This window comes from Sciurus carolinensis, chromosome 1, assembly GCF_902686445.1.
Source record: "Sciurus carolinensis chromosome 1, mSciCar1.2, whole genome shotgun sequence".
Classification (NCBI taxonomy): domain Eukaryota; kingdom Metazoa; phylum Chordata; class Mammalia; order Rodentia; family Sciuridae; genus Sciurus; species Sciurus carolinensis.
In genome coordinates, this window is record NC_062213.1 from 207,963,475 (window position 1) to 207,990,570 (window position 27,096).

At 60.8% G+C, this 27,096-nt stretch overlaps 2 protein-coding genes across 3 annotated transcripts; both read left to right on the forward strand.

The window, feature by feature from the left end:
* The first annotated feature begins 15,922 nt into the window (after positions 1-15,922).
* On the forward strand, positions 15,923-21,831 carry LOC124983602 (uncharacterized). Its single transcript, XM_047551009.1, has 4 exons — positions 15,923-15,961; positions 17,761-17,855; positions 20,657-20,692; positions 20,981-21,831. Exons 3-4 carry the CDS (start codon positions 20,665-20,667, stop codon positions 21,829-21,831), a joined length of 879 nt encoding a protein of 292 aa, XP_047406965.1. The 5' UTR covers positions 15,923-15,961; positions 17,761-17,855; positions 20,657-20,664.
* Faap20 (FA core complex associated protein 20) lies at positions 21,805-25,927 on the forward strand. Of its 2 annotated transcripts, XM_047551027.1 has the most exons (4): positions 21,805-22,023; positions 22,211-22,346; positions 22,459-22,727; positions 25,725-25,927. In XM_047551027.1, the coding sequence occupies exons 1-4, from the start codon at positions 21,962-21,964 to the stop codon at positions 25,795-25,797; spliced, it is 540 nt and encodes a 179-aa protein (XP_047406983.1). In that variant the 5' UTR covers positions 21,805-21,961; the 3' UTR covers positions 25,798-25,927. The 2 variants fall into 2 exon arrangements, with proteins under 2 accessions (XP_047406983.1, XP_047406975.1); XM_047551019.1 differs by having other exon boundaries at positions 21,889-22,346.
* Positions 25,928-27,096: the final 1,169 nt, after the last annotated feature.

Genomic DNA, 27,096 nt, shown 5'->3' on the forward strand with positions numbered 1-27,096 from the left:
CGGCCCGGAGTCGGCCGAGCTTGGCCCCGCCCACCCGCACCTCGGCTCCGCTCGGCTCCACTCGGGCCCGCCCGCCCAGAGCTCGGCCCCGCTCGGCCCCCTCGGCCCCGCCCACCGGAGGCCGCTGGCAGCGGCGGCGCCCGGGGCCCCCCTTCCGGCCGAGGCCGCTTCCTGCGCGGCTGGGAAGGTGCCTATCCCGCCGCCGCCCCGAGGCCCAGAAACCCACAGGGCCCCCGCCACAACCGCAGACCAACTAAGGAGCGGCCAGGACTGGTCTGCACAGCTGCCATCGCAGGTCCCGGGGCTTCTGCTGGATGGTCGTCGTGCGACACTCGCTGGGACCCCCGGCTCAAGGGCCCCGCCACGGGACAAGCTCCAGGGACCGCACCAGAAGGGAAAGTCGGGAAACACTGCGGGGATCCCACGCGGCACGGCGGGGATGCCACGGGGTGTATACACCACAGGGTCCCCTCTCCAGAGGGAGGCCATGCAGCTAGGCTCAGCTGAGGCCCCTGCACCATGAGGATACCCAAAGCACATGCTGGATTTGCGCACTCAGAAGGGATGCCACCTAACACATGGTCCAAATAGGACCAGGACCTGGAATCCAACGCAGGAAGGAATGCCACACTAAGACAATGTGGGGACACTACACATGCTAGGATCCTAGCACCCAGGGACACCACGACCTGATCTGAAGAAAATAAGATGCAGGAAGACCCATCCCACAGGGTGATTGGCAGACAGCATGGACCACCATGGTGCTGGCTCCCACCACACAGCCACCGGCAGCGCCTGACCCCTGGTCCCAGTGCTACTCAGGAAAGGGTCCTTGGGACTTGGCTCTGTGTGCTGAGAGCCCTGTGCTCACCAGCACTGCCTCTCCCTGGGGCCTCCACTAGCATCGCCAGACCAGCTCTGAGTCCAGCCTCAGTGTGCCTGAAGCCAGCAGCTAATGTGACCCTCACTCTGCAGCCTGCATCTGTCAGGCACTCAGGGTGTGACTAGATTGAGACGGCTCTTTTCATCCCTCCTACGCTGTAGGAGAGACAAGTGGAAAGGGCCAGGAGGGAGAGCAAAGCTGAACAAGCTCTCTGGTGGCCCCAGAGGAGACCACGTGCAGTGGAGGGGCAAACGGGTCTGGCTCGGCTCACCTGAGACAAAGGACAGTTCCACCCGACAGTGGTGCCTTTCCCAACAAGACCAGACCCTCGAGCCACACTCACTTCAGCTTGGAGCTCTCTCCTCCCCCACGGAAGCTGGAAAGGGCCCCAATCCGGCACTCCTGAGGCACAGCTCCTGCCCTGGGGCATTGGCAAGGATTCCTGGGCAGGCCTCAGGTTCCCTGTGCCAGGGGCAGGTGTCTGGACAGCCTAAATCAGTGGGTGACCCCAAGTCAGGGCTCCAGATTTAGGGTGTGGTCTCGAGTCTGAAACCTGGATGGCTTCCCACCAAACACACAGGAGCCCACTCTAGGTCCCTGTGTTGGCCCAGCAGGAGCCTGGGGAGTGTCCTCCTTGTCAGAGTTGCTGCTCCCCTACACTGTTGGCCCCAACCGTGCCCGGTCCCCACCACAAGCATCTCTGTGTGCTCACATGTAAGAAAACTGACCAGACAACTGTTTCCTGAAAAGGGGTGTTTTTAAAACAAGAAAAGGGACTTATTTTTCTTAGAGAAGGTTTTGTTGGCTCACATTTAGACCCCCCAAAAGTTAACATGACTGAGGGAATCATCTCCTTCCATCTGGATTTGAATTCCCTACAGCTCAGGAAGATCATGATCCAGACAAGCACAATGGTGCACACCTATAGGGGAAGCTACCCAGGACACTAAGGCAGGAGGAGTGCAAGTTCCAGACCAGCCTCAGCAACTTAGTGAGACACTGTCTCACAAATTAAAAATTAGAAAAGGGCTGGGGATGTGGCTCAGCCGCACAGTGCCCCTGGATTCAGTACCCACTACTGAAAAAATACATTGTAATTCAAAGAAGATAACTAGAATCAGAGCCACTGGGACAAGTCTCCAATCAAGCAAGGAGCTTCTCCGGCTCTTACCTCAGGAGGTCCTTGAGAACTGGCTCCAGTAGCCAGAGCCCATGCAGATGCTGCACTCCTGGTCCCTCTGGCTTTGCAGGTCCAGGCAAACGGCAGCAAGTTGCAGAACCCACGAAGCAGCCATGGGTACGCAGGAGAGTAAAGATGCTGGGCACAGGATGTGTGTGGGAGGGGTCAGTCGGACTGAAGGGCTCTGGGCAGCAGGGTGGGCAAGGCCTCATGCTGGCCTCTGAGGCCTCCTCCTCCAAGATGCTGGCGTTCCCAGAGCATCCAAGGGTCCAGGCAGCTGGGATGGAGCCGGCAGGGCCCTGCTTTCCCTTTGCACCCAAGGGTGCTCCATCTGCTGACCTTCCTTTCTCCATCCTGCCTGTGGCTGCTCTGGCCTGTGGCCCACTGATGCCATAGTCCAGGCCACCACATCAGAAGGTGGAGGGTCCAGGCCACAGGCACAGAGTGGAGTGGGGTTGACCTGGTGCCTGCCACAAGAACCCCATCCCGCAGGCTGGCAGAGACCCTGCTGCTCAGGCCCTGGCCACACCAGTGAGCTCCGGCAGCTGCTGACACATTTGTTCCATCTCCCATAAGCACCATGCAGGTGTGAGCCAGGTGCTGCACCCTTGGGAAGGAACCAAGTTCTGGCCCATGTGGCTTCTATTCTGGTGTGGGACACTGACTACCCAGTGACAGGCTGCCTGGACAGGAGCGAGGTCACCCAGTCCTGAGCAGCCTGACATGGGCGGGGGGCTGGCTTCAGGTTTCCTGCGGGGCTGACCTTGGAGTTGAGCCCCCAAGCCTAAAAGGCCAGCAGCTTGGAGTTGCACCGGACAGCACTCTGGAATCGGAGACGTGGGAGCTGCCAGTCTAAGGGGCACCCCAGCTTTGGAAAGGTGCAGGCCCAGCTGCAGAAGTGCTCTGTGAGGGTCAGGCCACCAACCCGCACCTTCCCGCCACAGAGGGCACTGCTCCTCTCAGCCCTGTGCCCTGCCCCACCCCCTCCCACAGGGCACGCGGAAGATACAGGTAGTAGTCAGCAGCAAGCCACCATCGTCCACTTCAAAGATGAAGAAAAGATGGCCCCAGTAACACGAGCTTCATAGAAATTGAGAAGACTTTTGTCTGAGTTTGGGTCCCACCGGAAACGGACCCTGAGACCAAGATCTGAGAGCGAGTGATGTATTTGGGAGGTGATCCCGGGAAGCACAGGTGGGGGCCAGCTCCAAGGAGTGAGGAGCAGCCTCCTACCCCTGGGCCTCTGCAGAGACCTGGGCCCACAGCTGTCTCGGTGCCACTCCCAGGGACAGCGCCCCAAGGTGGGGGCACATCACAGCAGGGCGACTGATCTCACGTGGGGGTGACCAAATAAGGAAATGCATGACGTGTGACCAGGGTCAGATTTCTCACTGTTAGAGACGTTCAAAATACAGAGAGAGAGAGAGAGAGAGAGGGCTGGGGCTGGGGCTCAGTGGGAGAGCACTTGCCTGGCATGTGTGAGGCACTGGGTTCAATTCTCGACACCGCATATAAGTAAATAAATAAAATAAAGGTCCATTGACAACTAAAAAAAATTTAAATTAAAAAAATAAATAAAGGTATTATGTCCATCTAAAACCAAAAATATTTTTTAAAAAATACAGAAAAAGAAAAATAAGCCCTACAGGGTTGGGTCTGAATTGGCCACACCCGCGAGATCTCAGGTCTGCATTCACACACCAAAGGGAGATGTAAACATGGGTTTGTGCTGACATACTGTCCTCAAGAGGAGGGACACCAGAGGCAAGGACTTCAGCCGGACCCAGACCCTGGCTTCTGCCTCCCTTTCTCCTGAAGGCAGCTAGGGCCCTGCAGGGAACAGCCAACCTGGGGGCCGGGGCGAGTGTGGACGAGCAAGAGGAAGGGGCCCAAGAATGAGGAGTCCCCTGCAGAGGACATGGAGCTGGCTTGTGGGGGCTCCACCTGCCAGATCAGCCACAGAAACTAGGGAGCGCAATGATGGTGATAGGCCATGACCACAGAAAGCACCACAAAACCACGGTCCACAGACATTTTAATGTTTGCTCAGATAAGTGCATTAATGAGCCAAAGGCCTGATGAGAGCTCCTCACGTGGTTTAACAGTGTTTCCCCCACAAAATGCTTATTTGCCACAGAGCGGACCCAGCAGGCTACCTCCACCAACCCCGGCAGATGTCACTCAACTCTGCAGCACAAGTGGACCCTGTCCATGGTCAGGGGATACCTGATGGAGCGGGCGAGTGGCCCCAGTCCACTTCTGAGACTCTTCTGCCAAAGACCCACGTTGGGTGCCATGCTCCCACGTTGGCACCTCAGACAAAGCCAACAGGGGACTCTCCACAGGACTGGATGGGAAACTTCAAAGGTACCAGAGTCGCAGCAGTCAGGGAAAAGCCAGGAATGTTCCGGACTGGCAGAGACGAGGAGGTCAGAGTAATTTGGTGCCATGTGTGGACCCAACCAGACTGATCTCTCCACTGCAAGGGATGTTACTATGACAGCCCGGAAGCCCTGGGTGGGGCCTGAGTCCCCACACTCCCTGCCATGGACAGCCTTTGGGGTATGTAAGAAGAATCTTTGTTCTGGGGTACAGTGGAGCATCATCTTGGCCACTAACTCTCAAAAGCACTGTGGGTGAGAGGTCCTTTTGCTGTTCCTGCAACATTCCTGTAAGCTCAAGACTGTGTCAAAATATGATTAAAATAAACCATATATATATATGTGTATGTTACACGAGGAGGCGTAAATTGTCCATGAACCCTCCACTGGAGCCTGCTGAGTGTAAGCTGCAGAGCAGGCTTTACCGAGGCTGTTGGGAGTCCTCCTGTGGGGACAGGAGGACACCACGCATGTGCCACCCTCCAAACAAGATGGCATAGACCCCTCCTAGTCCAAGCACAGTCACAAGGACAGATATGCTGTGTAAAAGAGATGTTAAGTGTTCCATAAACGTGCACAGGGAGGGATGCTGGAAATGCAGAGGCTGGTCTGAGCAGCTGTGAGCTAGAATTGGGGAGCAGACAGTCAGCAGGAATCCTTGGGTAGCTTCAGGTCTGCTGGGCCTGGCAGTTAAGGCCAACATGGGCTGTCTGGTCCACGAAGAAGACATGGAAAACCCTGCCCAAGAGCCTGGTGTGGAGCCGAGAGAACAAACAGACCAAGGCAGGACCGAGTCTCTACAAAACATGGAGCCAGTGGAATATAAGTGACCGTGTGGTGCACCTGTTAGAAAAGGCAGTAGGCAGTAACTGTAGGTCCAGAGAAAACTCAGCAGATGTAAAAAGAAAGCAAGGCAAACATTAACTCCAGGAAAAACAAAAAGGAAATTTTAAGCAGACTTCACTACTTGCTTCAGTAGTAAATAACACTTACATAATTGACACAGCGGGGATTACTTAACAAAAATTATGAAATCATTGATTTGGGAAGACAGAAAAGAAAGTAAGATGGAGAGGAAGGCACTGGGGAAGAGCCACACCTCCATCCTCAGTTACATCTCACCAAATCTCAAAGAGCAGCAAGAGCACGTGACCTAGAGACATGGAGAAATAAGAACAGCTGAAAGAACTGAAGGAGGTGGATCTGCAGCACTGGACAGGGTGCCCACAAGGAGGAGCTTGGGCGGTCCTGCAGATATATTGAGGCTACCCCAATTTTTTGGGTTTTTCTTGTTCCTTTTATCCACATATCTGGTTTTCCTTGGTAAGAATCAAATAAAGAAGCCAGAACTCTAAACCAAACATAAATAAGGAAAATGAACTCATAATCCCATGACGAAACAAAGAAACGCACAAAAGAAACACCACAGTCTGGGGCAAGACAAAACACACTTTGAGCTGAGTGGCTTGGGAGGCTGAGGCAGGAGGATGGCGAGTTCAAAGCCACCCTCAGCAAAAGTGAGGTGCTAAGCAACTCAGCAAGACTCCATCTCTAAATAAAATACAAAATAGGACTGGGGGTGTGGCTCAGTGGTCAAGTGCCCCTGAGTTCAATCCCCAGTACCAAAAAAACAAAACAAAACAAACAAATAAATCACACTCTGCATAAGTCATCAATTAAAAAAGAATAAAAATGGAAATCACAAAATGTTTTAAATTGAACAATAACAAAAATTGCCAAAGTTCCTGGATGGAGCTGACATGCTGCTTGGAATTTTTTTTTTTTTTTTTTTTTGGGTATTGGGGAATGAACCAGGGGTGCTCTACCACTGAGAGACATCCCCAGCCCTTTTACTTTTTATTTTGAGACTGGGTCTCACTCAGTTGCCCAGGCTAGTCTTGAACTTGCCGTCCTCCTGCCTCAGCCTCCTGAGTCAAGTCACTGGGATCACAGGTGTGGCCACCATGCCCGGTTCCCTGTGGTTTCTTTCTGGACCTTCTGGCTGGGAGTTCCTGTGGGGTCAGCCACATGGCCCTACAAGGGCTACTTGCTCAGATGGCCTGAGTGCACGTCTGCTTCCCCTGCCATGGTGCCAGAACTGGACCTGCTCAGGGTCATCCATGGGTCCCACAACCCACATGTAGCCCAGACCTGACTTCACCTAGGGTCAGCCTAGGTGAAGCCCAGGAGTGCTGTGTGGGCCCCTCTCAGAGGGGCCTGCCCGTGAACTGTCCTGCCCTTGTGGCCAGTAGGAACCAGAGAATGAGCCGAACGTACTGCAGCAGGAGCTGGCTGGCCGCTGACCATGCTGCCCAGCCCAGTGCCCCAGCTCCTGCCCTCCCACTAGGCAGCATCCCGGACCTGCCCCTGTCCAGTAGTCGAGCAGGAAGGAAGACAAGTGGAGCCCGCTCTCCTGTCTGCCCACTCCCCAGAGGGCTCCTGCCAAGCCCGGTGGGTGACAATGGGGCCACCAGACTCTGTAGGCCCAAACGTGGGGCCGGGCAGTCCCAGGAGTCAGACGGCTGCCAGCCCACCTCTGGACCCACAGCAAGGGTGCGACAGGGCTCAGCCTAGCACTGGGCGGGGGGAGGAAGCTGGCTCTTGGGCCCCTTCCCCTGTGGAGACCCCTGCCCAACCCCTGTTTTTTTGGTACTGGGGCCTCAGAAGCCAAGGGTGTAGCAGCAGGAGAAACAATGAGAGGGAACCAGGGGCCCCACCCAGCTGCCCAGGTCCTGGCCTGTGGACAGCCAGCAGGACACTCGGCAAGGCCAGGCTGGAGAAGCTGCATGCAGAACTGAGGCCCTGCCCTGCGGCCACACCCCACCCCTGGACCCTGTGCTCCAGAGTGTCCTGTGCTGCTCTGGAATGTGCTCCTAGCTGGCTACCGCCTGCCCGGGGCTCCGACCATGCCGTGCACATCACAGAGCGGCCGCCTCACCTATGCCCTGCAGCACTCTGCCAGGCGAGGGCCCCAAGGCCAGCTAGAGAGGTCATGTGTGAGATGTGGGGCTGAGAGGCTGCCTGGCGCAGGGGCAGAGACCCAGGCCAGGGCCTGGGCACCATGGGCACCCTCTGGCCCTCTCTGCTGCCCCTCTGCTGGGCACATGGCACTGAGCAGCACCAGGGCACAGGGCAGGAGAGACTCAGGCAGCTCCTGCAGAGGCAGGGCCAAGGCTGCCACGCGGCCAGGAGCGACGGCAGCACTCTCAGGCCGCAGCCCGGGGGCCCCGGTGCCAGGCCTGTTCCTCCTCTGGTTCCACCCCAGTCACTCCAGCTGGGTGCAGCACAGTCCGTGCCTGAGGGACTGGGGGCCCAGGGCAGCTGCCCACAGCAGGGCGCTGTCAGGCGGCTTTGCCAAGAGGGCACAAGTGTGTGTTGTGGGCCAGCCCCAAGCAGCCCACTGGTTCCCAGGGCAGGAAGGGCAGGAAGAGGCAGGGGGTCCCTGCATGCAGGCCCTGCCTCCAGACACACCCACGTCACCTCCTGGCAGCCAGGGGAGGCCCTGAGAGCCACCCGCACATCATGCCTGGGTGTCCAGCCCCTGTCGCAGCCCCACTCCTACCTGCCCCATCACCATCCGCAGGAGGACACGCCCCCCCGACTCACCTCTGGCTGCCCTTCCAGAGGGTCTGCCCCAGGCTGGGCTCTCAGCAGGCCCAGCCCTGTGCCCAGAACAGCCCCTACCCCTTCCCACTCTCCAACTTCATAGCAGGCCCAGGGTCCTTTCCAGGGGCTGCCAACCTCTCCAGACATGGCCCTGACCATGTGCACTGTGCAGGCCAGTGACCCAGCCCTAGAATTGGCCCCTGTGCCTTGGGAGAAGCAGCAACAGCCCCTCACTCCACCTTTGCTACCAGGCCCACAGGAGCTGCTCACCCAGACCCCAAGAAATGCCAAATGGCTTCTCACAGCCTCCCAGAAGCTCCCTCTCCTTTCTGGACGTGGGGTCCCTCCCCCGGGGGGAGGTTCCCACCAGCTGCCCCAGGTGTCCCCCTGGAGTTTGGCCTGCTGCAGGGCTGCACACACTGGAAGGGCCTGGAGGGGGAGCACGGGGTGGGGCTAAGTCGCTACCAGGGAAGCCAGAGAACAGGAACCACAGGGCTGGGGGCTCAGTCCTGCCCAGGGCCAAGCTCGGAGAGCATCTGCCCTGGTCATCTGTCCTGTGGAAGGACGTACAGGAGGGCAGAGCACAGCAGGGCTCTGCCCTCTACCCACCCTCCAGGGCTCTCCGAGCTGCTCTGGGGAGGGTCTTGGGTGACTTAGGAGGGGCCCCTTCCTCTAACATCATGGTCCTGCTGGTGCCAGGCTGGTGGGGGAGCAGGGTGGGCCTGGGCTTTGGGCTGCTTGGGAAGCACCTCTGTGGTGAGAGACCAGAATGGCGTGGCCATGCCCTGCACCCCAGGCCTGGCCACAGCACCACCTGCCCTCCTCTCTCCTGTCCTCCCTCCCCCAGGAGGACCCAGGCCATGCCCTGGCCGCCTTTGTGCCCCAGGCTGGCCCAGTAGCCCCTCTCCCCTCCAGGAACCACTGCCGGGCCTGGGTCTGTCTCAGCCACACTTGGCTCCTGGGCAGCAGGCCCCGCCCGCCCTCCTGCGTCAGTTCTGGCAGGTCCTCTGAGTGAGCTCACTCATTACATAAGGCACGCCAGCTACTTCTGGGGGGACGAGCTCCCCCTTTGTGAGGCTCCATGCCCCTCACCTGCCCGCTCCTTCCAGCCACCAGCCACCAGCCACTGCAAACCAAGGGATATCAGGGCACAAGAGGAGAGGCCCGCGGTGTGTCGGCGGGGACTGGGCCTGCCCCTGGCCCCAACCCCCAACTGGAAGACAATGGTGTCTTCAAAAGAGCAGGGAGGGCAGCTCCTCCCAGATACCCTGGACTTGGCACCCCGGGAACCAGGGCAGAGCCTCAGGAAGGAAGCAGGAGGGAGAGAGGAAATGGCTCCAGCTGCTGCCAGGGTGGACAGTCACCCGCTCTGGGGATGGGTTTTCCCCTCCCACTGGCACTCCACCTGCCCCTCCCCGGGGTCTTGGCCATGTGAGCACACCTAGGTCATCCTCAGGTCCTGAGCCAAATGGTATTGGACCTGGAATTGCCCTGGGAAGAAGCACGGCTAGATTCCACACTGTCCAGCAGGGGTTCCCTCTGCACCCCGGAAGCCCTGCCAGGTGCTGGGATACTAACTGTCTGCTAGAGGCAGCCCCAGTCCAGAGATGCAGGGGATCCTCCCACCCCTGGTCATCTGCGAAGAGGGGCCCAGGGCCTTTGCACCGCCTGCTGCATCATCTGTGGCCTGGGACTGAGGGGGACCCATGAGGACACAGCAGAGTCCAGGGGATTTAGCTGCCGGGTGGTGCAGCAGTATGTGCTGGCATTTCTGGGGGCTAGGCTTCTCCCAGCCTGGCTTGGAGGGGAAATCCTGACTCCTGAAGAAAACCACCCTGTAAGGCGAGTGAAGGGGACTTTCCTCATGCGGCAGTCCTTCCTTGTTCCAGTCAGGGCAGGAAAAGTGCACCCAGGGCCCGAGCAAAGACAGCTTTGCCCACTGGCCTGCAGAGGCAGCCTGGAGGCCTGGGTTCAGCTGGGGAGGGGCCAGGAAGCCGAGCTCCACAGGCCGGTCACTTCCCCTTTCCAAGGAAGGGAAGGTCCCAGCGGAGCTGTCCCTGTTCTGGGAGGCTCCTGTGCCCCTCCAAAGGAAAGGGGATGTGCTGACGTCCCCTGCAGAGAGCCTGTCCACAGGCCACACCCTGAGGGGGGACAGGGCCTGGGCGGTGGCAGAAACACCACACCACGAGCTGTGAGCTGGCGGTGGCCGAGGGCCGCAGCAGAGCGGCCCCCTCCCACCAGGCCACGGCCGCCCCTGAGCAGCAACATGTATTCCTCTCTTTTCAGGCCCGGTTCTTGGAACTTACACCCTCTTGGGTTTGCTATTTTTACCCACCCTGAGCCTTCCGGTCTCCATGACGACGCCTCCAAACAGCAGATTCCAGGCGGCAATGACGCCACTTTCCCCTTCCTGCGGCCCAGCCTCTGAGGCGCTGCCTGGGGCCTGGGCCTGCAGAACTTCCAGGACCCCCTCCCAGACCTCCTCGCTCCCCCAAGTCAAGACCCCAAGGCTCCTGCTGGCCAGGGGTCAGGCGCTGGGGGGGCGGCACCCAGACTTCTCTGTGCCATTGGAGTGGCTCTGACGGAGCCCCTTGGCAGAGGGCACAGGCCCAGAGGGTCTGACCCAGAAGAGGCCGCCCTCCCACCCGGGATCCCTGCCATGCCGCCTGCCCTGCCCCGTGGAGTCGCAGAAGGCCCTGGCAGAGAGGGAGGAGGGGCCGGCCGGCGCCAGGCCGCAGCCTCTCCAGCCTGGGAAGCTCCCATGCCCCTCATCACAAACTCCTTCCCGAGAGGGGCGACAAGGCAGGGGCCGAGCGGCCCACAGACTCAGCCAGGGTCGCGACAGCCTGGGGCTGGCCCATCGGGTACCTGCCAAGGTGCCCATGGGCATGCAGCCCTCTTAAGTGAAGCTGCAAGAACACCTGGGCCACGAGGTCCAGACTACTGCAGGTCACTCTGCAGGCGCCCGGGGTCCTGGTCGGGCTGCTGGGGTGGGGCTGCAGTCCTTCACCTGGCCAGGTCTCCCGGAGGCAGCCTGCGTCTCTGTTGGGGTCACACTTTATCTAGCTGTCCCTGTAGTTCCAGTCTGGGGCCAGCCCTCAGCCAAAACGGAGGATGGGGACCCCTGTGACCAGAAGGGGTGGGAGGGTGGGCTGCCTGCCTCCCGGTCCCCCTGCAGGAAGGAACCCACGTTTTGCTGGGCATGAGATCTCCGCTGACATGAGGGAGAGGACTTGGCAGCCTCAGCTCGGCTCAGACAACTCTGTCCCGAGTGGCCAGGAGGGACGGTCCCTGGCAAGGAGCCTGTGGAAGAGCCAGTCTGGCCGTGCGTTGCCCAGCCTGCCACCTGCAGGTGGGGTGCTGGCCCTGCCCCTAGGCAGGGCTTGTTCTGTGCCCCCCAAGCCTTAGCCCCAAAAGCAGGTGCTGGGGGTCAAAAGGAGGGCAGGCCAGGCCCTGGGCTCTCTGGCCGGGGCCACACCGTCCTGCCCTGCCCAGGAGGGGAGGGGACGTCCGCAGGCCCTCTGCTCTCCTCTGGCTGCTGCTCTAGCGGCCCTGACGGAAGCTGGTCTCCAGGCTCGCACATTCCTGCCTCCTGCTTGATTTCAGGCACGAGGTCCCAACTCGCCTGTCTGACAGCGTCAGGAACACCCACAGGTCTGGGCACGAGGCAGACAGGTGGGCGGCCGTCTCCAGAGTCCACAGAGACCCTGTCACCAACCAGGTGCAAGTGCAGCCGGGCCAGCCCCGCCTTCAGGAGCAGCACCTCAAGGCTATCTTGGTGCAGTGCTGGGAAGGAGGCCCCTCTTGGAGAGGCCCAGAGGCCCAGTGGGAAAGAGGCCCTGAGAGTGGGTGTCCAGGGCAGGAGGCTCTGCTCCAGAGAGCAGGGTAGACGCAGCTTTTCCAATGAAGCACCCAGTCCACAGGCGCTGCCTGGACAGTGCACAGGGAAGCCAAGGGCCCCTGGGGACTGAGGGGTGGGCGGAAGACTCACTGGAGGGTACAAGGTTCCCCTGAGAGCTCACAGCCCGGGACTGGCGGGAAGCCACTCCTCACCAGCCCCCACCCACCTCAGTGCTCGTGCATGGGCTCAGGCGCCTGGATGGCACTGTTCCACCCAGCCCTTCACTCCTGACCCGGGGTGCCCTCAAGACCCATGGGAGACCCCTGGTTTGAATGCCAGTGAGCCTGTCCTGTCCTGCCCAGGTAGAGGCCCAGGAGCAGCTGGGGTATAACCCAGAGGGGACGCGGCATCTGGGGAGGAGCCCCCCGGCCAGGTGGGAGTACAGAATTGGTTTGTCCATCAAGGTTACCCAGTGTCTACCTATAGCAAGCACAGAGCAGCAGAAGAGACTTCTTGTTCTCAAGAGCTTATGGCTTTGCAAGAGATGATGAAATCTCTACGTCGTTTTTGTTGGACAGGGTCCATGTTCTTAGGAGGAAGACTAGGGTGCAAGGCTGGGGTGATGAGTCCAGGGCAAGGAGCTCCCCACAAGATCCATCTAAGCAAAGTTCTAAAATAGGTAAGGGTGAGCATTCTGGGCAGGGCGGGGGAGCAGGTGCAAAGGCCCTGAGGCAGGGCCCATGCAGAGGGGTAGAGGTCAGTGTGGTGGAAAGGAAATGAGTGGGGGTAGGCAGATGATGCAAGGCTCATCTGTCTTTAAGCTCTAGCTCTACTCCCTGTGGGGGGCAGGGTGAATGAGAGTAAGCCATTGGGGATCCCAGGCCCTTGAGCCAACAGCACCCTAGGCCTCCACAAGAGGAATGGTGTAGGGCAGCTGAGGCTGTTTTTCTGAACATTTTGTTCCCAGCCCCACCCCCAGCCTGGCACAGGGCAGGAGTGACAGGCTTAGCAGAAGGCCCTCTCCTGGCCCATCCCAAGCCCCTTTGGGGACCCCACCTGGCCCCTCCCACCTTGCCCAGGGAACCACTGTCCACTGCCCTGCCCATTCTGCTGCAGCCTGGGGGTTAAATAAACAGGCACATTAGTAACTTCAAGCAGAGGCTGAGGGACCCAGGGAGGGGCTTGGGGTGCCCAAGCTGCCCCAGATCTACCAGCTGTTCCACTGACTACAGGGAGGGTCCTCCCTGGCTCAGGCCTAGCATCTGCCTCTGCTCAACCCCTTCCAGAGGCCAGTCCACCTCCAGGCCCAGCACTGCCCAGCAGGCGCTCATCTCTATGAGTAATATTTAACTTGGAAGAGGGGAGTTAACAAGAGGTTTGGATTGCAATCTGCCTGCCAGGAGAGAAAGGAAGAGGCAGGCTTGGAGAGAGGAAGGGAGGGAGAGAGGCAAAGTCGAGAGGAAAACAGAGGGCAGGAGGCGGGCAGGGTGGCAGCACCTGGTGGACAGCTCAGGCCCCTGTCCTCAGGGCCATGGTCCTCCAGCCAAGGTCCTGGACCTCCACACAGCCTGGCCCCAGGCCACAGGACCACCCTGCCCCAGGCGTGGGATTTCTGAGGCCAACCAGCTGGCAGACACACGCTGGACATGGGGCTGAACTCCCCAAGCCTCAGTTTCCTAGCAGAAACCACTCTAGATCAAGAAGGAAGCTTGGGATCCAGCAACAGGGGAGAACACACACACACACACACACACACACACACACACACACGGTTGTTAGCAAAGTGGCCGCCTGTAGCGCTGAGGCCTCAACCCAAGACTGGAAAAATCTGAGGCTGGAACAAGGCTGAGGTTCCAGCTGGCGCATGGAAGGAGGGCCGGACTGGAGCTAGTACAGGGTTCTCCCTAAACAGAGGCTGCTGTGGCACAAGCCCCTCCCTGTTGAGGGCCGGTGCCTGCAGGGCTGTCCACGCTCGTCCTGGCTAGACAATGCTCCTGCTGGTGTGCCTCACCCACCTCAGGAAGCACCGCTACTTCTGGGCAGTTTGGCTCTGTCCCCAGCACCTGCCCAGCTCAGGTGCCTAGAAACACTTAAGGAATGAGTGGGAATCTGGGGGCTCGGTGGGGCAGGAGGGCTAAGAGGTGTGGAGGGCGAGGCTGGGCCGCGGGTCAGGAGCACCGAGCTCTGCCCCTGGCCGCACTGGCTCTGCAGATGGCCTGGGAGCGGCTCGTTCAGCCTCGCCAGCTCCAGGTGTCTTCCAGACCACACCTGAGAAGGTCGAGGGATCACCCAGGAGGGCTCTGCCCCAAAGGCCCAAGGGACAGGCTGCCCTGGGTCCTCGCACCACTTGGGACCAGCCTGGTCCCCCCACCAAGATCCAAACCTGTCAGTAGCCCCGGCGCCCCTGGCCCTGCCCCGGATACCAGGGAAAAGTTGCTCCCACACGTCACCAACTCACCCCCACTCAAGTGCAGCACAGCTGGGATCACCCTTCCCCACAGACGTGCATCTTCACTGGGGACCCGCACCCTGCCAACCCTGTAGTCTTCCTGACTTGCCTTTGGGCAAAAAAGTCTAGCCTCCTCCTGAGTCAGCATGCCGTCCGCCCCACGGCAGGAGCAGGGCCCCGAGCAGGAGAGTGAGTGGGTCCAGGGAGGGCTGCTCCGGCTTCCCAGAGCCTCAGTGTCACCGAGTCACACGGCCGGGTGGCAGACGCTCTGAGCCCTCCCTCCACTTCTGTTATCTGAGCTGGGCAACTGTTCCTTTCCTCAAGTGAAACTGTTGCTTTTTCAACTTCTCAGCCTGGGCCAGGTGCACCTCTGGCGGGGCTTTGAGGTCCACCATCCTGGAAGTGAAGCTTCCGGGGCTGGGCTTGACAAAGGACCCAGTAAGCCCCCCTCCCTGTGCAGGGCTGCAGGAGAAAAAGGGGTTTCCAGATGGGGCCACTTGGAGACGGGTCTCCAGGACAAGAGGACCCCCTGCCAGGGTCCCCCTCCTCCTCACTGTTTCTCAAGGGGAAAATCAACCACCCTAAAGCGCCCTGATCCAGGAAAGCACTCCTCCCCGGGGACCATCACTAGAAGAACACCTGAAAGCCAACCATGGGGGTCTCCTTCCTACCAGTGGGTAGCAGCTCTCAGGTCGGGCTGAAAAGGAAGGAAGAAAGTGAGGCCTCTCTCTGCAGGGGAGTGTTGTCCAGAGCCCCAGGTGTGTGGACAGGTGAACTGCAGAGGGTAGGGCCCACGGTAGGCAGTGGTCAGATGCCTGGGCCCTTCAGATGCCCCATGCATTGACATGGCATATCTGGGGACAGTCAAGGGACAATGGCCCTGGCTGTCCAACAGCCTGGACGGGCCGAACATGCCCACAGGGAGAGCCAGGTGCCCAGAGGACACCCAGGCAGCCCCTCCTCCTCTGGTTCCCGGTGCCGCTCCCTCGGGTGGACCCACGGAGCACCTGACACGTAGCGGGACCACGGAGCTGCACCCTGACTCCAAAGACCCCGTGTGAACAAAGGAGTGCGCCAATGTGCTCACACTGTGTGCACGGATTACCTACACGCTGCACACCGCGTTCGACACACACATTAACATGAATTCCACCTACCTCCATTTACCTTTCCATAGGTGGCTACTACACATTTAACAAGACCTACTGGGCAGGTGCCCTGGGAGTACCGCCAGGCCCAGCTTGCTGGACCTGGAGGAAATTAGAGCCGCGAGGTCGCTGTGCGATGACCCCCACAGCCGGCGCTCGAAGGACAGGGCGAGCGGCCCTGGACCCAAGAGCCGAGGACAGGAACAGGGCGTGGCCGGACGTGGGATGTTACGGCGGGAGGGGGCGTGGCGTGGGAGGTCCCCGGAGAGGGCGGGGCGTGGACGGCCTCCGGGAGGCGGGGCGAGGGCGGTGCCCGGGGCGGGGCGGGGAGGAGGGGCGAGGGAGGAGCCGGGAAGGGTGGGGCGTGGGAAGCGTCCGGAAGCGGGTGGGCGGGCTGTGGGGTGCGGCGGGCGGGGCGCGCGGGACTCCCGAGAGAAAGGGTCGGCAGATGGACAAAGACTGGGGAGCGGAGGGTGAGTCAGGACGCAGCTCGGGAAACCTGACGGGCCAACAGAAGGCAGTGCCCATAGGTGACCGGCGGGGAGAGCTGGCCAAGAGCAAGCATCTTGGCGCCCATTTCCTCAGGCCCGCTTCCCGCAGGGTGTCATCAGCCAGTTTAGCACAGGTCCATCCCCCGCTGGTCCTGAAAAGGCTGGGCAGTGTAAGGAAGTCACCACAGAGTCCACCCTGCCAAGCGCCCACTAACGCCCAGACATGCTGGGCGGTGGGCGGGGCCCTTCAGAGAAGGCCATGGGATCCACTAAACCCTGCGCAAGCAGGATCTCCAAGTCCCTGGACACTGGGCTGCTGGGATTTTTCCTGGTCCTTCCCAACCCCTGCAGCCAGGAGCTCCTCTCATTGTGTGTGGGATAAAAGCTTATTTTGGGGAAACAGAACATCTCAGAAGGGGCAGATGCCTCAAAAGAGGGAGAGAGAGGAGACCCCAAAGTAGCTTCCAGTATTCTACAGTTGTCAGGTTCGCAGCTGCCCCAGAGCTGGACACTGGCTGGGCAGGCCCCCAGGCCCAGGGGTGCTGAGGGATCTGCCTGAGAACTGTCTGCAGAGGTGGTGGACCACGGGTTGCTGGAGTTGCTGAGTTGGCCTCTGGAGGCTGTTTGTAGGAAGTGACAAGGGGTGCCTAGGCGTGGGAGCAGAGTAAGAGGGTGGACAGCCCTGTTCATCTCTGGGGCTTTCCACAGCCTGGAAGGCAGCTTGTGGCACATGCCAGGACCTGACATGGCAGGAGTTAGCCTCGCTGGCTGCCTGGTCTTGGCTGGGTCTTCTAGGCTGGAGGAGCCATCCCAGGGTGCCCAGAGGGCCAGGTACTACTTCACATCCTGATCCCTGACCCCCAAGCAGGAGGCCACTGGGTGCCAGTAGGTCAGTAGGGCTCCCATCTTGGGCAGCAGCCCAGGATGGCCTGACTGTAGCCAGCTTGGCCAATGTCACGGGACCTATGATAAGCAGAGGATGGATGCCCTGGGCCTCAATTGGCCGGTCTGTTGATGGGGTCAGTCAACATTGTCTCCACTGCAGTACTGGGTGTGGGCTGAACAGGATGACTTGGGGGACCATGCAGGTGTGAGGGCCAGGACCCTTTGGGAGTTGACACTGGACCTGCCCTGCATTCAGTCCAGCTGGGCATGCCACCTGCTCAGGCTCCAAACACAGCCTGCCACCCAGTGTGGATCTGAGGAGCTGGGGACCTGTCCACACCTCCATTCTGGACAGGGTCTCAGGGGCACCACTTAGCTCCAAAGCTGGGAGTCCATGTGATACTTGAACCCAGCTGCCCACTCTCCCTGAAGGAGTGGACAGGTCCTGTTGGTGAAGGGGTGGTCAGGTCAGCATGCTGGTGGTCCACACAGGACACACTGCTGAGAACACTCAGTTCAGCATGCAGATGGGACTGGTAGGAGCTGCAGGGGGTCTGCAGGCAGGGGTCACTCGTGGGCACTGGGCTCCTTGTTGGTTTCTGTCCTCCCCAGCCCCAGGGCTTTGGGGCTGTGCTGGGTACCCCTCCTGCAGGGCTCCCACGATGCCATTCCCCCATCATGGCCCCTCTTCCCACCAGGATCCTGCCTCCACCAAGTCCAGAACATAGTACCTGTCCCTGGAGACTGCTTAGTGGCTAGCCATCTTCCAAGGCGGGTCTGGCCTAGAGGTTGAGGTCTGTGTCCAGGCTGGGGTGTGGTGGGGTCTGGACCAAGGTGTCCTTCATCCCTTGTAAGACCTTAGGAGGAGAGCAGGCTAATTCACCATGTGTTTCAAGTGCTGACCTGAGTCAGGATCCCTTCTGGGCCTGGAGGCCCCACTGGGCGTCACTGCCCCAGAGTCTGCCTGTGCTGGAACTCAAGAGCCCCACAGGTGAGTGAAGAGGAGCCTGTGGGGGAGGGCAGGTGGCTGGGCTGAGCTGCCTGGAGAGGAAGCCAGGTGTGGGCTCCCAGGGCTCTGCAGGGCTGCTGGAAGAGTCACAGGCTACCTGTGTGCTACTCCTGACATGGTCTTTCCTGGAAGGTCACCATGCTGCTGCAGGGGCCTCAGGGACTTCCCAGAGGCCTAGCGTCAGCTTGCGAGAGGAGGAAGGCCATGAGACACACGTGTCCAGCAGAACACTCAAGGGCACCTGTTTGGGCATCTGCCCTGAAGGGGGTCTTTTCCAGATGGGAGGACCCAAGGCCCCCCTGCCAGCCTGCACCCCAGAGCTTTCCTGGGGTCCTTAGCGCCCCGTACCCCTCCTATGGACCCTACAGACCCTACAGACCCTTGGCTTCCCTGCACAGGTGCTGGGACTTTTGGCCCAAGAGAGGCAGCGCAAGGCAAGGGCAGGGGGCAGTATCAGGAGGCACCTGGGCTGTTCTAAGGGCTGACCCAAACCCTGCTGGCTCCCTTCAGGAATTCCCAGCAGCAGGTGCCCTGGGTCAGGGAGTGCAGGTCTTGGGACACAGAAGGTGGGGCGCCCCCTCCTTTGGTTTTAACAACCCCAAAGGGCCTCATTTGCCCTTGGCTGCCAGGAGAGAGGGGCACTGATCCCAGGCCAGGCCTGATCCAGGGCAGAACTCAGGGCTGAGGGCCTCGTGCTCTTGGGACATGGTGCTGAGGTAGGGCCCCTGGGCCTTGTCCTCTGGTTTCACCCACTGTTCAGGACCAGCCTCCTCCTCCCCAGTCACCAAGGAAGGGGTCAGGGGGAGCCCTGTGACCTGCACCCCAGGACACTTCCACAGAGGGATGGAGAGGGACCCCTGCTGGGCAGGAGCCACACTGCTCAGGAAGCCCTGTTCCCTCCGGGTCCCTGCTCTCCCCCTGGGCCTGCGGAGGGACCAGCCACTTTGAGAGTGACCCTCATAAGGTGTGAGTGGGGACATGGAACACCTCCCACAAACCCCCCATCCCAGTTCTCCCTAGGTCATCAGCAAGACAGGTTTAAAAGTTGAACTTGAAAGGCTGGTTCTTCTGAGCGCTCTGCCTCGGTCACAGGAGTTTAACGTTATTGGAAAATCACTTCTGGGACTGACACTCGCACTGTGGTAAACCCGTGTTCACCAAAAAATGTTTCCGTCTTTTAGAGGATGCACCCTGGGGTACGGCAGGGAGTGTCAGGACGCCCCACCCTGCAGACTCGCCCAGCTGGGAGGAGCCCTCCTCTCTGGCGTAGTCCACCATTAGATGATACGTTTCTGGACCAGATGATACGTTTCTTGGCCACTGCCAAGAGGGTCACCTGCCAGCTGGTCAGGGCTGTCTCCCCTCCCCTTCCACTGCCAAGGAGTGGCATCACCTGCAACTGATGTCCTCACAGTGGCCTGAATGAGCTCCTCATTCTCTCAGGGGCAAGGCTGGTCTCAGCCCAGCACTGATCCCCTGGGGTCCTGATGGGGGCCCTGACTGGCCTGTCCCACAGTCAGGGGCTGGTCAGTGGGTCAGCCAGGCCCCAGCCTTAGCCATCAGTGGTCCATATTCCACCTGGCTGCCCAACACCCTCCTTAATTTCTTGGGTCTGGGTCTGCCATGGGGCCCCCTGCAAATGGGATCCAGACAGTGGCTGGTTGGCATAACCAGCCCTGGAAGGGACACAGGCTTCCAACCTCAAGTGTGACCTGTGGCGGCAGGCACGCCTGGGCGCACGCTCACGTTCTTGGCAGCCTCTGCCCCAGCATGTGGCAGAACAGCACGGCATCCAGGGTGCCTGGCAGTGCCCGTTGCCTAAGGACAGCCCAGAGGCCTGGGTTGCCTTCGTACATGCCTGGCCTTCTCTGGGCTGCGGGCTGTGCTGGCCACACCTGCTGGCCCGTGTGTGGCAGGAGTGCCAGGTGGGCAGGCTGCATGAGACAGTGCCTGGGCAGCAGAGTGGGCGTGCAGGCCCACACGAGGCTCGGCAAGGGCGTGCACCTGCGTCAGCAGGCTCTGCAGCTCTTCACGGCCACTGCTCACAGCCTGGGTTGGGTGTCCAGGCTAGAACCTGCCAGTGGCCAGCAGGCTAGATCCAGGGATGGAGCACAGCCTCTGATCCCCAAACCCAAAGGCCCCCAAACCAAGGGGCGCTGGTGAGGGGCTGACCCTGTTCCAGAGCTCCCACCTGAGCCATTCTTGGGGACGGTGACCCCAGCCTGGTCACCTCTCTGTGTTCACAGAAGTCTTTCAAACTTCCAGGGAACCATCACTCCCAGTGCACACCCTCCCCTGGCTGGCCTGTTCTCTAGCCCAGGGACTCTGCCACCCAGGTGGCAGGCTCCTGCTGGCCCTCAGGCCCTGTTCTGGTGTCTCCTTCCCAAAGAAGCCTCTCTAGCTGTCCGCCCTGTTACAGTGCTAGGTTCTCCTGCAGAGTGGTAATGCAGGAATTCCAGGAGGGCAGTCCTGTGCTCTGCCCCTACTGTGTCCCCACAGGTAGAAGTGGGGACCTGGGGATGCCCTCCTTGGGGAAAATAAGTCAAGCAGAAACCGAGCTTTGGGAGTGTTGTGGGGCACCCCAGGGGTGGTGTGGAGCCCCCTGCGTGATGAAGAACTCCTGCCGCTGGTAGTCCCTTGGCTGAAGCTGCAAGCCCTGTACCCTGTGGGCCCTGCCCGGTGGGGCACAGGTTCCCACCAGTGCTCTAGGGGGACAGTCTGCGTGGGGCTTACCGCACGGGCAGCAAGGCCAGCTGCCAGCGTTTGGCTTTTTGTTTTTGCAGCACTGCGGATGGAACCCAGGGCCTCACTTGGGCTAGGTAAACACTGTCTACTACATCCAGGGCTGTTTGACCTTCTGAGGGGCCCGCTGCATCCTTCAAATGGCCTATGTGAACACCTCCCTTTCTGCTTCCTGTACTGGAAACTCAGGCCAATGGCTGCCAGGCCCCTGCACCGCTGCTCCAGAGGGCCGGGGTGTGTGTACAAGAGCCACTGGGCTTAGAGGCACATTCCAGGGGGAACCAGAGCAGCCTGTGGGCATGAGGATGAGAGGGCAGCCTGGGGTGAGGTCTTGCATCTGCACCTGAAGACTTGCTGTTTTACAGAAAATGACCTAAAGGCAGCGTCCCTTTTGCACCTGCATGCTCCTTCATGGACCGATCAGAGGACCAGGCTGCTGGACATCCTGCAAACCTGGGACCAGCTGCACAACCCCAGGACCTTGACCAGGGTCACTCTCCTCCATTCCCTGGGCCACCCCTCTCCTCCCTGGCACCCAGGAAGGTGTCCTCACTCCTCCAGCTGTGTCCACCATGTGTACTGCTCTGGGCCCAGAGGCCATGAGCCTCAGCTAAGTGTTGCCAGGTTCCCTGTGAGCAGTCTCCTGCCTCCCAAGGGAGGCCCCACGTGGAAAGCGCACCTCCCCCCTGGGTCATCCTGGTGTGGGCATCCTCCCGCAGCCTGGCGACTGGCCCACAGAGTTCAGTGTCTGCATCAGAGCCAGAGCCGCCTCCAGTGGGCCCTGGTCCCTGCCAACCCCTGGGGCGACACCCCCCAACCGCACAGCCAGTGGTTGCACAAGGGTGCCTGGGCGTCTGCTGCCACCAAGTGGTGGACTGCGGGGGTGCAGGAAGGGGACTCGGGGAAGCCTTCGCGCTGCCACCGCAGGCGCCGCCTCCCATCTAACCCGGGTTGGCCCCGGGATGGGCGGCTTCACCGCCTTTCTTCTCGGAGTGTAGGGAACAGAGGGCCCTCCCTCTTTTGTAAGGAGAGGGTCGCTGCCCGGAGCGGTGGCCAGGAGGCAGGCCGCGGCGGCCTGGCAGCTGGGCGTGTTCCCGGAGTGGAAGGCCGGGCGAGACTGGCCTCTAGTCCTGCGTCCTGGGAAGCGGGCACGCCAGCCAGGCCCCACAGCTGCGCGGCGGACCGGGGCCCCAAGGCTGCGCTCCGGGCACTTTGAGCGGCGACCTGGGCAACAGCGCCCGCGGGGTCAGCCGAGCGGGGCCGGGCGCGTCGAGTCCGGGCGCGGTCAGGTCCGGGGCGGGGTCTGCGGCTCCTGCGTCTCACTTCCGCCCGACGCGCGCGGGCGGATGGAGGCGGCGCGGAGGCCGCCCTGGAGGCTGAGCCGTCGGAGGCCGCGCTCGGGGGACGGGTGAGGCCGGGATGCGCGGGTGGACCGGGCTGGGCGGCGGCGAGCTGGCTCCTTCTCGCCCGCACGTGCTTCCCCGAGCGGCCTCTGGCGCGGGCTTCTTGGCCCTCCCCACTCGCCCGCCGACCTCGCTCCCCGACCCTCAGCTTCCACACGCAGACGCCTCCGCTGACCTCCACTGTGCCCCCAGGCCTCCCAGTGGCTGCCCCTGGTATCTCCTGGCGGGCAGCGAGAGCCAGCCCTGGGCCTTGCTACTGCGCATCGCGAACTCCGACCAGGCCCCGGACGGGGAGCCGCTGCCACCCCTTCCCACTTTCCCCAGCCAGGTATGTTGGTGGGAACCCACAGGGGTGCCCGGGGTGGGGTGGCTGGTGGACTTGTCCAGGCTCAGAAAGTCCCCAGGTGCCACAGGACATGGCCGACCACCTCGTTTTGCAGGAACCTGGGCCCGAAGCCGAGCATATCTTGCCCCCTGAGACCTTCACCGTTGGACCCAAGGCCTTTTCTTGGACACCCTTACCACCTGCCCTGGGGGGCCTGGGCTGCTTCTACCAGGATGGGTGTCACCAGGGGTCCCCCACTGGGTCCCTGAAAGGACACCCTGAGCCTGATCCTTGTGGGGCCCCCAGCACCAAGGAGCAGCTGTCTGTGGAGGGGCCCCCAGCCCTGCAGAACTGTCCAATGTGCCAGAAGGAGTTCAGCCCCAGGTGGGTCCCCCACCCATCCTCCGGCTCAGGGACCAAGCCTGTGGGAGGCTACTGGGAGGCTAGGAGGATGCCTGGGCTCATCGCGGCCTTTGAAAGCCACATTTCACATACAGAAAGTTGGCACAACCCAGTGACCACGCAGAGGCCCCTGTGGCTGTGGCAGGTCTGGGGTCCACCTGCCGCCCACCCTCTTGGACTCTGTACTGTGGGAGAAGGCCAATGAATACTAACCCTCTGCCCAGACATTCCAGGTTGCTGGGGGTGTGGGGGTGTGCATTATCCCTATCCCAGAGGTGACCTCTAGGGCCCAGCCAGGCTGTGGGCTGTTGGTCTCCTGGTGAAATAGCCTCATGAATACCTTCTTAGGGCCAGTTGGGGTTTTCAGAACGAAGGCTTTTTTTTTGCCAGACTCAGTGGCACTTGCTTTTAACCTCTGCTACTGGGGAGGCTGAGGCAGGAGGATTGCAAGTGTGAGGCAGTCTCAGTAACTTAGCAAGATCGTCTCAAAATAAAGAAATAAAAAGGGCTGGGGCTATAGCTCAGGAGTCAAGCACCCCTGGGTTCCATCTCCAATAACCAAAAATAAACAAAAATCATTATATTTTGTCTTTTTTTTCCGCCCCCCTTGGTACCAGGGATGGCACCCAGAGATGCTTAACCACTGAGCCACATCCCCAGCCCTTTTTATATTTTATTTTGAGGCAGGGCCTCGCTAAGTTGCTTAGAGCCTTGCTAAGTTGTCGAGGCTGGCTTGTGATCCTCCTGCTTCAGCCTTCCTTGTGGCTGGGATTACAGACGTGTGCTACTGGCTTATGCCTCTTTTTTAAATAAGGGGTGGAACCTGCTTATGCTAAGATTCGACGTGAACTGCCACTTTGTACTGTGTCCTGCTGGGCCAGCTGGTTACCTGTGGGTCTTTGACCCTCCTGCTGGGCCTTATTGAAGGAGTCCAGCCATGGACGTGGGGTCAGGATGGCAAGAACAAATTTGACAGTGCACAAGAACACACCAGGCTGAAAGCCCTCCTTCCGCGGGCAGGTTCCTGAGAGCCACTGTCCAAGGCACACACCTGGACTCCCTGGACAGGATGCCCAGGTCCTCACGGAGCTGTCTGGGGAAGGCATGTGGAGGAGGAGCTGGTTCCAAGCATAGGCTGAAGCCCAAGATCTCTGAGGGGCTCAGTGGCCCGTGGGGACTTCAGGGTGCTCTAACTGGGGGCTGCCAGTGGAGAGAACCACTATGGTCAGCAGGACCCAGGAGCTGAGAGGAGCCGACCCAGGGCTCAGGTTGGCAAAGGGAACTTCCTGGTGTGACCAGGGGCCCTCAGCCTTTGGGCCTAGATGTCCCTTATCATAAGAGGTAGTTGGTCATCCTGGTCTCCTCAGTCTGTGACTCTGAGGCTCAGAGAGGTGACTTTCTGGCATCTACCTGGCACAGACAGGCCATGTCCTGGGAGGTCTGTAGGACAGGAAGTGGGCATCTGGTTGGTCAGCAGCATGTCCAGAAGCTCCTTAGGACTCAGTTTCATGCAGCCCCTGGCAGAGCCTGAGCCAGCTGCACAGGCAGGTGAGCCGGCTGCCCTAAGAGACCAGGGTGCCGTGTTGGGGCGTGTGATGGGGCGTGTGCGTGTGCGTGTGCCCAAGGCACGTGCTGCTGGAGGCCCCCTGGAGTCCCGCTCCGATGGGTGCAGGTGGGACCCTCTGGCCATGGTCTGGGAAAGGGAGCTGGAGGGCTGTGGTGGCTGCATGGATGGGGTACAGGAGCCACGGGCAGGGCACAGAGCAGAGCCAGAGGGGACCATTCAGATGGGCCTGGTCTGAGGATGGAGGCTGTGGGGGCCTGAGCCAGGCGGCAGGAGGCCCGGGCCAGGGAGCAGGAGCGGCTCTGCCTACAGCCGGGTGAACGACCCGCTGGTGGTTCCAATGGGACACTGGCCACATGTCCTCCAGGAAGACCTGGGCCTGAGTCTTGGTTGAAGCCACTGCTCAGTCCCTGGTCATCACCCCAGCAGCTCCATTGAGCACCCCAGCTGGGCCACCTCTTGGAGCCACAGCGGGAGCCCACTGTCACGGGCCTTGTCCTTCCCTCCCTGGGCTGCCGGTGTGGTGATCACCTGCTGGTCCAGGTGCCTTGCTGTGCTCTCTGGCCTCTGGTGGGTTTCCTCCTGCCACCCCTGCCGGGGGCCGTCACCCCAGAGCCACCACCTCCCCGGGTCACAGTGTTGCCCGGGCCTCCTGGGGTCGCAGGGTGGGCCAGCCCAGCCGACAGAACCCCACTCGGGGTTCTGCTTCTTCCATGTTAAGAAAGCAGATTCTCAGTCAGGCGCAGTGGCACAGGCCTGTGGTCCCAGTGATTCTTGAGGCTGGAGGATGGTAAGTTTGAGGCCAGCCTCAGCAACTTAGCAAGGCCCTAAGCAACTTAGGGAAACCCTGTCTTAAAATAAATAAAAAGAAGGGCTGGGGGTGTGGCTCAGTTGTGGAGCACCCCTGAGTTCCATCCCTCCTACCAAAGGAAGGAACAGGCCCCGATCCTGAGCTGTACCACCCTTGCCTGCTGCCTTTCTGCTGGTGGTGGGCAAGTGGTGCCCCCAGCAGGTGCTCCTGCCTCCTGCTCAGTGGCTGCCTGGAGGGGTCGGGCGTCCCCAGTGCGCCCGGCCTGCTGTGGAAGGCTGGGTGGGGGCAGGCTGCTTGTCCCTGCTGCTTTCATGGTGGGCACCATGATGGCACTCTGGCCCCTGGGGTAGGCGGGCATGAGTCTCCGGGGGCTGGGACAGCAGGCCAGGACCTGGGTACCTCTGACTGGAGGCAGTTCCAGGCAGCTGGCTGGGCAGAGCCCCTAAGGTTGGTGTGGTCTCCTCCTCTCGTTCTGGACAGCCATGGGAGGGTCCCTGGGCTCCTGTCCAGCAGGACTCCCACAGCACTGGGGGAGGTTGGAGGGACCTGTCCTGTAGCCAGCGCTCCAGGAGGGGGCTGAGTGACTGTCTGTTCTCCTTCGCAGGCTGACCCAGCTGGACGTGGACAGCCACCTGGCACAGTGCTTGGCAGAAAGCACGGATGATGTGGCGTGGTGAACCACCGGTGTCCAGAGCAGAGCTGCCGAGAGGGGCCTGGCCCTGCTGCCCCCCGGCCCTTCTCCCCTCTGCTCCTGAACGTGCACATTAAAGTCGGGGTGTGGGGTTACTCCAGCCTCTCGTGCTGAGGCCAGAACACTGGGCTCCTTTGTTTTTTCACGCAGACACTGGGCAGAGTCCTGATCACCGGAGAGTGCACGGTCCAGCCCCAGGCAGGGAGGCTGTGCTTCCCTGGAGCTGGCACCTCTGCCCACGCTGCCTGTGTGCACCCTGGTGGGCCCTGGCACTGTGTGCCAGGCAGCTTGTCATTGCCAGGACCAAAGTCCCTGACAGAGGCGCCGTGGGCAGGCAGGGGTCTGCTTCAGCTGCGCTTCCGAGGGTTGGCCATGGTCAGCTTGGTGCCCTGCTCTGGGCCTGAGGTGAGGCAGCGTGTTCTGGGGAAGGGCGTGGTGGAGGGGCCCTGGTCCGCTGAGCGCCGCTGAGCTGCACTGTCCACCGTCCGCAGCTCCTGTCCAGGCCGCCCGTTCTAACGGGTGGACCGCCGGGTCACAGCTCAGTGCAGACGCTTCAGCGCTGGACATTCCTGCATTAGCACAGGAGCTCCGGGCACCTCAGGTCCAGACCCGCACACAGCCGCACCTCAACTCCCAGGGTGCTCACTTCCACAGGCAGCTGCAGGTCACCAAGGGTGGCCCGCAGTGCCCCTGGCTCACAGGTTGAGGTCCTCGCCCCTGGGCGTGATGTGAGGAGGGAGGTTGTGAGGCCGGGCCTCTCCAGTGCCAGGATAGTCTGCAGGACGGAGAGGAGCACGTCCTGGCAGCCAGAGGCCAGGAAGGGCGATGCCGCCTGGGGTCCTGCAGTGTCCCCCCAGCATGGACAGGGCCGTTCCTTGTCGGCCGAGTTTCCAGTGATGGAGCCCAGGGTGCTCTAGCACTCACACCCCGGCCCTTACTGCTTATTTTGAGACAGGTCTCACTAAGTTGCTGAGCAGGCCTGGAACTTGGATCCTCCTGCCTCACTCTCCAGGTTGCTGGGGTGACAGGCGTGGCCACTGCATCCAGCTGTCAGGGACCTCTGTTCAGGCCCACTGGTGCCCAGAAAGGGGGCAGTGGCTGCTTTCTCCCAGGGCTTTGGCCCAGGTTCTGAAGAGCCAGGTTTTGGTGCCAGCCCAGGCCCCATGTCCTCTTCCATGGCAACAAGGCGCAGGGCGTGGAATCCAGGGTAACGTCCAGAAATCTGGGTTTTCCTTTAAAAGGTGGCTTTGAACAAGCCTTGAAGGCACATGCAGGGAGCTGTGGC